The following is a 12,307-nucleotide window of genomic DNA, read 5'->3' as shown; positions in this document are numbered from 1 at the left end:
GGAGATGCACTGCAGTGCTTAATGCTGCTGGTGGCCACACTAGATACTGACTGCTACTTTTTATTTTGACCCCCATGTCTGTAAAACTTGTTCAGTTTATTTCTTAGTTGTTGAAAATGTTTTTTGTCCATACAAATATTTACGCATGTTAAATTATTTGGTATTACAAATGTTATCTTTATCACAGAATAAAGATATGAGAAACATTAAGCAAGTGTCTTATCTCATTGCTGTCTGAGATAGGAAAGATATTTCATTTGTGCTTTTTTTCCACAGCCTGCTCTGTGGTTCCATGATTTACCCTAAGTGTTTCTAGGCCTTGGTCTGCTTATAGATTAATTCTGCTCAACATGTTTTTCAGAGGCACAATGTAGCGCTTGTGCCAGGGCTTCTTTGGGATTAAGTAGGATTTTATTTCTGCATATTCTACTCTGATTTGTCATTCTTATGGTCTCAAATGCGGTTTTGACACTGGTTGTTGCATAACGGGGATCACACTCTATGTGCCATGTGCCATGTGTACTGTGGACAGGAGGTCCATAAACATATTAGCTGATCATTATGGATGTTTGCCCATAGAAATGGCTTAGATTTAGTGAGATTTTTATCATTTATGGAATATAAAGAGCAGCAATAAAAGAGAGCAGGAATAATAGGACAACATTAATAAAAGAAAAAAGACAAAAATGTGTATTAAATTGACTTTTTTTCTTTTCTTTTTTTATTGAACGAGGATTAAATTAAATATTTCACCCTATTCACCCTACTAGTATAAAGCCTATTTTTTGGAGCACAACATTAATTAAAATGAGTTTACAACAGTAATTAACATGAACTGCAATGAATGATATTTTTACAGCATTTATTAATCTTGGTTCATGTTCATTTCAACATATAGTAATACATTTTTTAAATCAAAAGATGTATATGTTAACCTTAATTAATGCACTATGAACTAACAATGAACAATCATATTTTTATTAACTAACATTAACAAGGATTTATAAATGCTGTAAAAATATATAATTCATTGTTAGTTCATGATACGTATTGCATTTATTAATATTTAACGAATGGAACCTTATTATAAAGTGTTATTGTTTTTTTTTTTGGGGAGGGGGGGGGGGGTTGCTTTGTGACATTATTTTCATGACAATTTAGCACATTTCTCCACAATTTCTCATTACCGTAATGCAAAAACAAACAAAAAATTGGGTAATGAGAATTTGTGTAAACAAATATTATCTCACTGCTGAAATTTGAAACAATAACACTTTTTTTTTTTTAAAATAAAGTAGTATTTATTAGGTAGTATTTGGCCCTACTCAAAAGAGCCCATCTCCAATTCTCTTGGATATTCTGTGTCTAGATATTGCAAGAGTCCCTCCTTCAATGTTTGTCCATGGAATTTTTCTGCCCATTTTATCACCCACATGGCAAAAATCGTAAACCTGATTGCTAAGAAAAGTAATCACACACCTCTCCTCAACAAGCTACATGATTGTATGTGCCATTCATATCCATAGCACAACAGGTCCAAAGTTTAATACTTAGGTTTAGGGGTTCTTTAAAATCCTTATGCCAAAGCACTGTATGGGCAATAGTAGTAGTCATGCTTGCCTAACCAACTATCGGTTTACCACTGCTGCCAAGAGAACATATAAAAAAAACGTGTCAGCTCACATTGTGACACTTTGCAGTTAAAGAAGGGCTTCTTGTAAATGTATGAGAATGCTTTTAAACATGATTGTACACTGTTACTTCCCTGTCCTGTCAACTTCCTCCCATGTGTGCTTGTAGAGTTGATAATATTGACCATTATCTCTGCACAATGGCAGATCTTCTTCCTTTACATGTCAGTATTTGAATGTTTCTTCAATCGTAAGCCCAGCAGTTACATTGACATTTAGTCTTTTTGCAGATGCTTTTATCCAAAGCGACATACAAATGCCAGCCAATGTTTCTTTACAGTAGTCCATTCTTGAAATGACCAGAGCTTGGACCAGGAACTGTGCAGCATATTCAGACAGAAAAGGTCTAATTTTCCTGATGTTATAAAGCATGGATCTACAAGACCGGGTGGTGGATGAGATGTGGACGGTCAAATTAAACTGGTCATCTACCACCACTCCCAGGTTCCAAGCTGTTCTGGTTGGTGTTAGTGTAGTTTAACCAAGATGAATAGTGAGTTTGTGGTCAACAGATAGATTGGCTAGGATAAAGAGGTGTTATGTCTTGGTAAGGTTGAGCTGAAGGTGGCGTTCCTTCATCCAAGCAAAAATGTCAGAGAGGCAGGCCAAGATACGAGCTGAGATAGTAGAGTCATCAGGTTGGAACAATAGGTAGAGCTGTATATCATCTGCATAGCAGCGGTAGAAAAAGCCATGTGCTTCAATGATCGTCAGAGTGATGTTGTGTACATCGAGAAGAGGAGGGGTCCAAGCACTGATTCTTGTGGAACAACAGTGGCCAGCAGGTGTGACTTAGCAGATGAAATTTAAACTATTTCTTTATTCGAAATCACAAACGTTCACAGTAAAACTCACAGAAACTTTTACCATGCTCCATTATTTTTATTGCTACAGAGTGAAATTATTATTATCAAAAATACACATGGCCAAAAGTGCCCATAGTTGAAGAAATCCAGACTGATTGTTTCAGTCAGCTCCCTAGTTCGGTGGTCAGGGCACTGATCAGGGAGTCAATCATTTTAAGGTCTGTCTCAATAGCAAAATCATTTCAGTACGCTAAAAAATCCCACAATGCACCATAAAAAATCACCAATAAAGTGATTTGATTTGATAAAAACCAGGTAGCATAGTTGCTCGCTACCCTGATAGCAAACGCCCAGACATTTATTAGATGTGTGTGATTAGATCTGGAAGATGTCTATTTTACGTTGTTTGCTCATCTGCTATGCGTCTATTAGCCATATTGTATCTGTTTCCCCCATGTGTCTATTAGACATTGAGCAGATGACTTTGAAATGATTTTGATTTTGGAATGTTCATAAATCTGATCTTTCTAAGATGTTTAGCAGATGTTCATCAGATTGTGATGCTTTCGAGATCGAAAGATCTAAAACAGACATCTCGGGAATGAATGTTTTCTATCTGGGTATGTTCCCTTAATGGAAACTTCGTCATGTCTTCTGAAGTCTCTAAAGTCGTTAGAATAGGAGCACTAGTGTAAACATATGATGTCAAAGCCTTACTTCCTTTTTAAAAGTGATGTTTTTTGTAATGTCCTTCATCCATAATGACCATGAGAGGGAAACAATCTTTTAAATATTAGAGTTTTTAAAAGTAGGTTTAAAATACATTCCTTTATATTTATATTTCTTTCTTTAATTTCATTATTTTTCATAATAAAACTGTACGTTTGAATATCTCCAAGAAAGTGAACGATAGTATCATTTATACAGCAATGGTGTTGATTAATAACAGCTGTGCTTGAGTGTGGTCAGGGAAGTTAAGGTCCCATCCAATGGGAATACTAAACACCAGAATGCTGACTTTAAACTAAATACATATTTCCCATAATGCAGTGCGATATTCAAATTTTTCTTTTCACTGCAATTTGTTGTGTTGTGACAGAAATGACCTGGCCTACTGAAAATTTTATTTTATTGTAAGAAATGACTGTTAAATCTTGTTAAATCCTGGCCATTATTTTCAGTGTATACTTGAGCCCATGCAAAAATGTCTGGTTGGAGATGCCACTTGTGAATAAGGAGGCCGATGTCAGGGTACTGATACATTCAGAAGCAACGTGCTGATGTTGGAACAAACACCCATTTATCTGTTTTCTCTGGCCATGATCTGTAGCCTCTTTATCAGTTTTATTTGTGTTTTTGTCTGTTAGCCCACAGCAGAAGCCTTGAGGGGAGCCATCCAGCTCGGCATTGGCTACACTGTTGGCAATATGACCTCCAAACCAGACAGAGATGTTCTCATGCAAGATTTCTACGTTGTTGAGAGTGTCTTTCTCCCCAGGTATTTATAGTCCATGTATTGTGTTTTGTTTTGGCACACTGACAGATGTCTTATTTAAATGTATGGTAATGTACTGTTGCTCATTCAAACATTGTGATGCAATCACTTACTTACATAACAAGTTTTGAATATTTGTCTTCTGTCTTTCAGTGAAGGCAGTAATCTGACTCCAGCTCACCACTACCCTGACTTTCGGTTTAAAACTTATGCCCCTCTGGCCTTCCGTTACTTTAGAGAGCTCTTTGGGATTAAACCAGACGACTACCTGGTAAGACCGGGATATATTTTGAAATGAAACTTAAGACTTAATAATGCAGTCATGTCGGATGGCTAAATTATTTACTATCAAGAATCTGTAAACGTTAGATAGTAAGCACTAAGCAGGCCATTTTTTAGGCAATTTTTTTAGGCCATATGTGCTAGGAAAATAATTAAAAGCATGTTTTAATTTCATTAGAAATATTCATATTAGTGGTCAACAAATATAGGTTTATAATTCAACATCTTAAAGGACCTCATAACAGTTATAGTTATATAGTTATAATAGGGCTGTCAATCACTAAAAAAAAATTTATTGAATCAGTTACATGATGTGCCAATTAATTAATCGAATTAAGGCCCCCAAATAAAGGTAATTTACTGTAAAATTATGAAAGTAATTATAGATATAATGTTTAAGCCTTAATCAATGTAATAATTCAGATAATTCAAATACATGACATTATATTGCATCAGCATTTAGACCATACAAAAATTGTCTTATTGGCATACTACCCTCAGCTCTATTTTGAATTGTTGGTCTACTCGTGCGTCAGATGGATGTTTTTGGAAAGTCTCACTTTAGTTTTGTTGTGTCTCACTAGTTTTCAGCGCCTCTAGTCACAAGCGCTGTGTCTTTAATAAGCTGTGCCAAATTAAACATAGTTTGAAACTTTGAGATATCTCTTTGAATCTCATCTCGAGATCCCTGCATTCTGTTGTGCTCAGTCCAGCTGTTATTGAGCACAAGATAGGAATATTCATTTTTACAGAATTTACTTACAGGTCAGGGGCATGATTAAATGTGTTTTCAGCAAAAACTTTTCACATAATTAATCACACTAAATTAATGTGTTAAATCGATAGACCAAATCATTACTTACCCAAAAGCACTACATTATTTAAACCTCTCATTATTTTAACCTCCTGAGATCCAAGTGTGACTACTGTGTGCATTTTCCATTCCTTTTTATTTGTTACTAGTATAAATATAAACTATAAACAAGCATAAATATTATATATATATTTATTTATTTAAAATATTGTTTTTAATCAGATTGTTTATTATGTTTACAGGAGTGTTGGTTATTCATGTTTTTGAGACATTACAGACATTACATCAGAAATTAGCATAATTAATTCTGATTCAAAGTAATGCCCAGTGTCACCCAATCACTGCCAACCATGTTAAAATAAAATGAAACATTTTAAATTCTGAATCTATGTACTGATTAACATTGTTCCATGTCTGTCAAACATGTTGTGCGTTCCAAACATCATCTGCAGCCTGAAACTGAACTTTTGGTTGGACTTTAGGAGTGAATGGACTTTGCTGCATAGAAAGCTAAAGGCTATCCCCTTGCACCCTATTTAGCGAATGACTTAACCTTCAGTAAGCTTTCTGTCTGCACTGGTATTAAAACAGTTCGAAATGCATCTTATTTTCATCCTAACTCCTTATATAGCCTCTTTCAGTTTTTGGATGAACCCATTGATTCACAATGTGAAATTGCACAGTAAAATTAGAACCAATTGTACATTGATAACAAAATAAAATATGACAAAATTGATATTAAAATGAAGGAAAATTATCCACAGATGTGGAAGTTCTTCAAAATATTCAAAATAAAAGCTTTTTCAACTTTTGAGGGAATAATGTCCCAAAGTCATCATGTTCATATGTTTTGGCTTTGCAAACTAAACAGAGTCAGATCAAGTCTATTAAATAATGTGAATAAGTTCAGTATCCTGTCTGAAGCAAGTCAAAGTTGTGTTAATAGTGCCATGCAAGTCTGAGCTCCAAAAACTGGAACACAAATGGCACCGTTAACTTAGAATGACCTTAGAATATGTGGTTTGTGTTGCATATTGTGTTGAATCTTTGTTAATAATGTTTTTGTATCTCCAGTACTCTATTTGTAAGGAACCTCTGATTGAGCTGTCAAACCCCGGAGCGAGTAGTTCGTGGTTTTATTTAACTAGTGATGATGAGTTCATCATAAAGACTGTACAGAACAAAGAAGCTGAATTTCTACAGAAATTACTGCCAGGTTACTACATGGTAAGACACAATCTACAGAATCACATGAAGAATATGTAGTGTATATACACTCACCTAAAGGATTATTAGGAACACCATACTAATACTGTGTTTGACCCCCTTTCGACTTCAGAACTGCCTTAATTCTATGTGGCATTGATTCAACAAGGTGCTGAAAGCATTCTTTAGAAATGTTGGCCCATATTGATAGGATAGCATCTTGCAGTTGATGGAGATTTGTGGGATGCACATCCAGGACACGAAGCTCCCGTTCCACCACATCCCAAAGATGCTCTATTGGGTTGAGATCTGGTGACTGTGGGGGCCATTTTAGTACAGTGAACTCATTGTCATGTTCAAGAAACCAATTTGAAATGATTCGAGCTTTGTGACATGGTGCATTATCCTGCTGGAAGTAGCCATCAGAGGATGGGTACATGATGGCCATAAAGGGATGGACATGGTCAGAAACAATGCTCAGGTAGGCCGTGGCATTTAAACGATGCCCAATTGGCACTAAGGGGCCTAAAGTGTGCAAAGAATACATCCTCCACACCATTACACCACCACCACCAGCCTGCACAGTGGTAACAAGGCATGATGGATCCATGTTCTCATTCTGTTTACGCCAAATTCTGACTCTACCATCTGAATGTCTCAACAGAAATCGAGACTCATCAGACCAGGCAACATTTTTCCAGTCTTCAACTTTCGAATTTTGGTGAGCTCTTGCTAATTGTAGCCTCTTTTTCCTATTTGTAGTGGAGGTGAGTGGTACCCGGTGGGGTCTGTTGTAGCCCATCCGCCTCAAGGTTGTGCATGTTGTGGCTTCACAAATGCTTTGCTGCATACCTCGGTTGTAACGAGTGGTTATTTCAGGCAAAGTTGCTCTTCTATCAGCTTGAATCAGTCGGGCCATTCTCCTCTGACCTCTAGCATCAACAAGGCATTTTCGCCCACAGGACTGCCGCATACTGGATGTTTATCCCTTTTCACACCATTCTTTGTAAACCCTAGAAATGGTTGTGCGTGAAAATCCCAGTAACTGAGCAGATTGTGAAATACTCAGACCGGCCCGTCTGGCACCAACAACCATGCCACCCTCAAAATTGCTTAAATCACCTTTCCCATTCTGTCATTCAGTTTGGAAATAAGGAGATTGTCTTGACCAGGACCACACCCCTAAATGCATTGAAGCAACTGCCATGTGATTGGTTGATTAGATAATTGCATTAATGATAAATTGAACAGGTGTTCCTAATAATCCTTTAGGTGAGTGTATACTGTGTGTAACGCACACACAAGACGAGACAGTCACAATGTAAATCTGCTTTATTAAACAGAGCAGGTAACAGTACAAAAAGGGCAAATCCAGTGAAGAGTAGTCAAGGGGAGCGCGAGGTCGAAGCCGGGGAATCGGAGTATATTAAAGGGGCAAATCCACAGAAGAGTAGTCGAGGGGAGCGTTGGGTCGAAGCCGGGGAATCAGAGTATATCAAACGAGATGAGACAAGCGAGAGGAAAAGACAGGGGGAGCTAGGGGAACACTAGAGCTGGCAAAGCGAAGGGGTAAACTAAACACTAACCAACAAGAGTAAAGCGAAAGGGCAGCGTATATATAGGGGAAAACGAACAGTGCAGGTGAGACTAATAATCTAGTGATTAGAACGAGTGCGGGTGAAACTAATACTCTGATGATTGTGAGCGAGCACGAGAGCCAGAGGGGGCGGGTGCAGGTGAAACTAATAACAGAGAACATGAACGCTAACAAGGGGACTGTGGAGTTATAAGGGACAAAAGTAAAACTTACGGAAGACCAAAAGGGGCAAAATGGGCAAAGAAGAGGTAAGGGCAAAACGAGACAAGGTAAATGTTACATAGCCATCCCCCCAAGGGATCGGATACCAGACGATCCCAACGAACAAAACCCCAGAACAGAAAACCCACAAGAACCCAAAAACAAAAATTTTTTTTGGGCAGTCCAAGGGGCACAGAGGGTAGGCAGGAAGTCCAAGAGGGCAACGAGGGGCAGACAGGCAGTCCAAGGGGGCAACGAGGGGCAATAAGAAGGTCCACGAGGGCACAAAGGGAAATGAAGGCGAGGTCTGGGGGAACATAGCGGAAAGGCGGGTGGCCGGGAGATCTAGGGGGCAGCCATAGGGCAGAGACTGGGTCAGGGGGCCTGGAAGGCGACTGTAGGACAGGGACTGGGTCCGGGGGCCTGGAAGGTGACCACAGGACAGGGACTAGACTAGGAGACCTGGGAGGTGGCCACGGGACAGGAATAGGATCAGGAGGCCAGGGATGAGGCAACAGGGCCGGGACAGGGTCAGGAGGCCACCGGACAGGGTCAGGAGGCCAGGGAAGAGGCCACAGGACAGGAAGAGGGTCAGGAGGCCAGGGAAAAGGCCACAGGACAGGAAGAGGGTCAGGAAGTCCGGGAAGAGGAACGGTTACTGGGGGAGCTGGCAGAACCAAGTGAGGAAGGGTTTCCGGGGGCGGAGCCGTGAAAGGCGGGCCGTGGAGGACTTGGGAGATGGAGTCCTGGAAGGCAGAGCTGTGGGAGACTCGGCAGGCGGGGCACAGAGAGACTGAGGAGGTGGCGCCGAGGAAGGCTCGGGGGGCTCAGGAGGCGGTGCCATAGGGGGCCCAAGAGACAGGGCAGAGGGAGGTGGTGCCGCAGGAGGCTCTATAGGCGGGGGCCTGGAAGGCTCAAGAGGCGGAGCCGATGGAGGCGGCACCGTAGGAGGCTCTAGAGGCGGGGGCCTGGAAGGCTCAGGAGGTGGAGCCAATGACGGTGGCGCCGTGGGAGGCTCTAGAGGCGGAGGCCTGGAAGGCTCTGGAGGTGGAGCCAAAGGAGGCTTTAGGGGCAAAGACCTGGAAGGCTCTGGAGGCGGAGCCAAGGGAGGTGGCGCCGTGGGAGGTTTCTGAGGCGAAGACCAGGCAGGCTCTGTAGTCTCTGGGGGTAGAGCCGTAGGAGGCTCGGGAGCTGGAGCTCTAGAAGGCTCTGGAGTCACTGGGAGCAGAGCCGTAGGAGGCGCTGGAGGCGGAGCCGTAGGAGGCCCGAGAGGCGGGGCCGTAGGAGGCTCGAGAGGCGGAGCCCTAGAAAGCTCTGGAGTCTCTGGGAGCAGAGCCGTGGGAGGCTCGGGAGGTGGAGCCGTAGGAGGCTCTGGAGGGGGAGCCGTAGGAGGCTCGGGAGGCGGAGCCGTAGGAGGCTCGGGGAAAAAGGCCGTGGAAGACTCGAGAGGCTCTAGAGGCAGAGCCCTGGAAGGCTCGGGAGGCTTGAGGGGGGGAGCCATGAGAGACTCTAGAGACGGAGCCCTGAGAGGCTCGGAAGGAGGAGGAGCCCTGGAAGACTCGAGAGACGAAGCCCTGAGAGGCTTGAGAGGAGGAGGAGCCCTGAAAGGCTCGAGAGACGAAGCTCTGAGAGGCTTGAGAGGGGGAGGAGTCCTGAAAGACTCGAGAGACGGAGCCCTGAGAGGCTCGAGAGGCTTGAGAGGCGGAGCCCTGGGAGGCTCGAGAGGAGGAGGAGCCCTAGGAGGCTCGAGAGACGGAGCCCTGAGAGGCTCGAGAGACGGAGCCCTGAGAGGCTCGAGAGGAGGAGGAGCCCTGGAAGACTCGAGAGACGAAGCCCTGAGAGGCTTGAGAGGAGGAGGAGCCCTGAAAGACTCGAGAGACGAAGCCCTGAGAGGCTTGAGAAGGGGAGGAGCCCTGAAAGACTCGAGAGACGGAGCCCTGAGAGGCTCGAGAGGCTTGAGAGGCGGAGCCCTGGGAGGCTCGAGAGGAGGAGGAGCCCTAGGAGGCTCGAGAGGCAGAGCCCCGAGAGGCCCGAGAGGCTCGAGAGGCGGGGCCCCGGGAGGCCCGAGAAACGGAGCCCTGGGAGGCTCGAGAGACTTGAGAGGCAGAGCCCTGGGAGGCTCGAGAGGAGGAGCCCTGGGAGGCTCGAGAGGTGGGGCCCTGGGAGGCTCGAGGGGTAGAGCCCTGGGAGGCTCGAGAGACTTGAGAGGCAGAGCCCTGGGAGGCTCGAGAGGCGGAGCCCTGGGAGTCTTGAGAGGTGGGGCCCTGGGAGGCTCGAGGGGTAGAGCCCTGGGAGGCTCGAGAGACTTTAGAGGCAGAGCCCTGGGAGGCTCGAGAGGCGGAGCCCTGGGAGGCTCGAGAGGCGGGGCCCTGGGAGGCTCGAGGGGTAGAGCCCTGGGAAGCTCGAGAGACTTGAGAGGCAGAGCCCTGGGAGGCTCGAGAGGCGGAGCCCTGGGAGGCTCGAGAGGCGGGGCCCTGGGAGGCCCGAGAGGCGGAGCCCTGGTGGGGCCTGCAGAGGCTGGCAAAGCCATGGAAGACTCTGAGGGCCGAGCAGAGGCTGGCAGAGCCGTGGAAGACTCTGAGGGCGGAGCAGAGCCCAACAGAGCCTTGGAAGACTCTGAGAGCGAAACAGGGGCCGGCAGAGCCGTGGAAGACTCTGAGGGCGGAGCAGAGGCCGGCAGAGCCATAGAAGACTCTGAGGGCGGAGCAGAGGCCGGCAGAGCCGTGGAAGACTCTGAGGGAACCTCTGTGGTCTTGAGCACAAGACGAGACTGGGGAGAAGGTGCCCACTTCCTTCTCTGTCTCCTTCGGCCAACAGGGAGCGTGGCCATGGGGACAGTCGAGGTTACAGGCGCTGGCTCGCTGACCGTGGCAGGCGTGGGCGCTGGCTCGATGGCCTTGGTCTGCTTCGAGACTGGGGCTGTGGCAGGCTTCGAGACTGGGGCCGTGGCAGGCTTCGAGACTGGGGCCGTGGCAGGCTTCGAGACTGGGGCCGTGGCAGGCTTCGAGACTGCGGCCGTGCCAGGCTTTGAGACTGGGGCCGTGGCAGGCTTCGAGACTGGGGCCGTGGCGTGGAACTCTGGTTCAGTATCTGCCAGGCGTGGGCGCTGGCTCGATGGCCTTGGTCTGCTTCGAGACTGGGGCTGTGGCAGGCTTCGAGACTGGGGCCGTGGCAGGCTTCGAGACTGGGGCCGTGGCAGGCTTCGAGACTGGGGCCGTGGCAGGCTTCGAGACTGCGGCCGTGCCAGGCTTTGAGACTGGGGCCGTGGCAGGCTTCGAGACTGGGGCCGTGGCGTGGAACTCTGGTTCAGTATCTGCCTCCCCCACAGTAAATGAGGAACCAGCGAACAGTAGGGCGAGGTCAATAAATTGAGCCAGGTCGAGGGAGCAGCGACCACCGGGCATGAACGACGAGGTTGGCTCATTCAGTCCACATTGAAAAATGTCTTTCAGAGTCACCTCATCAAAGTTCACCTGGTTAGCCAGGGCACAAAAGTCTACCACATAAGCCTCCAAGGGTTGACTCCCCTGACGCAAAACCAAGAGTTGGGCCGCTGGGTCCATAATGTTACGGGCAAGGTTTATAGTTCTACAACCGCTGCCCTGCATAAAAAACCCTTGGCAAGCGTCCGAAGAGCCATCAAACCTCTCCGGGGGTGGAAAGCTTACGGCGCTCGCGGATGCGTTGAGAGCATCAACGGGCTCAGGGACAGACACAGGTAGAACAGGGTGAAATGAATCGGAAATAGTACGTACCTGCTGCCCCTGGGCCGTGAGCGCTTGGTCATGTCTCCCAACCGTAGATCCTCGTGCAGAACGTGCCGTGAAAATCCGCTCTAGTGAGCTGCGAAAATGCACCGGGGGATCCATTGTGACTGTTCTGTATAGAGTTGGTTATTCTGTAACGCACACACAAGACGAGACAGTCACAATGTCGGAGTAAAACTGCTTTATTAAACAGAGCAGGTAACAGTACAAAAAGGGCAAATCCAGTGAAGAGTAGTCAAGGGGAGCGCGAGGTCGAAGCCGGGGAATCGGAGTATATTAAAGGGGCAAATCCACAGAAGAGTAGTCGAGGGGAGCGTTGGGTCGAAGCCGGGGAATCAGAGTATATCAAACGAGACGAGACAAACAAGAGGAAAAGACAGGGGGAGCTAGGGGAACACTAGAGCTGGCAAAGCGAAGGGGTAAACTAAACACTAACCAACAAGAGTGA

General features: G+C 45.7%; 1 protein-coding gene across 2 annotated transcripts in view; it reads left to right on the top strand.

Annotated features, from left to right (window-relative positions):
* LOC127636468 (phosphatidylinositol 4-phosphate 5-kinase type-1 beta-like) overlaps positions 1-12,307 on the top strand; it is a 40,769-nt gene that overhangs the window by 17,608 nt on the left and 10,854 nt on the right. For both annotated transcript variants that reach the window (XM_052116940.1, XM_052116939.1), the window contains exons 4-6: positions 3,865-3,995; positions 4,146-4,263; positions 6,163-6,315. In XM_052116940.1, the coding sequence (XP_051972900.1) occupies positions 3,865-3,995; positions 4,146-4,263; positions 6,163-6,315 (402 nt within the window). The remainder of the gene's footprint in view (positions 1-3,864; positions 3,996-4,145; positions 4,264-6,162; positions 6,316-12,307) is intronic.

The sequence above is a fragment of the Xyrauchen texanus genome, chromosome 44 (assembly GCF_025860055.1).
Source record: "Xyrauchen texanus isolate HMW12.3.18 chromosome 44, RBS_HiC_50CHRs, whole genome shotgun sequence".
NCBI lineage: Eukaryota > Metazoa > Chordata > Actinopteri > Cypriniformes > Catostomidae > Xyrauchen > Xyrauchen texanus.
The sequence above is the reverse complement of the archived record's forward strand: the minus strand, read 5'-3'. Positions and strand labels throughout refer to the sequence as shown.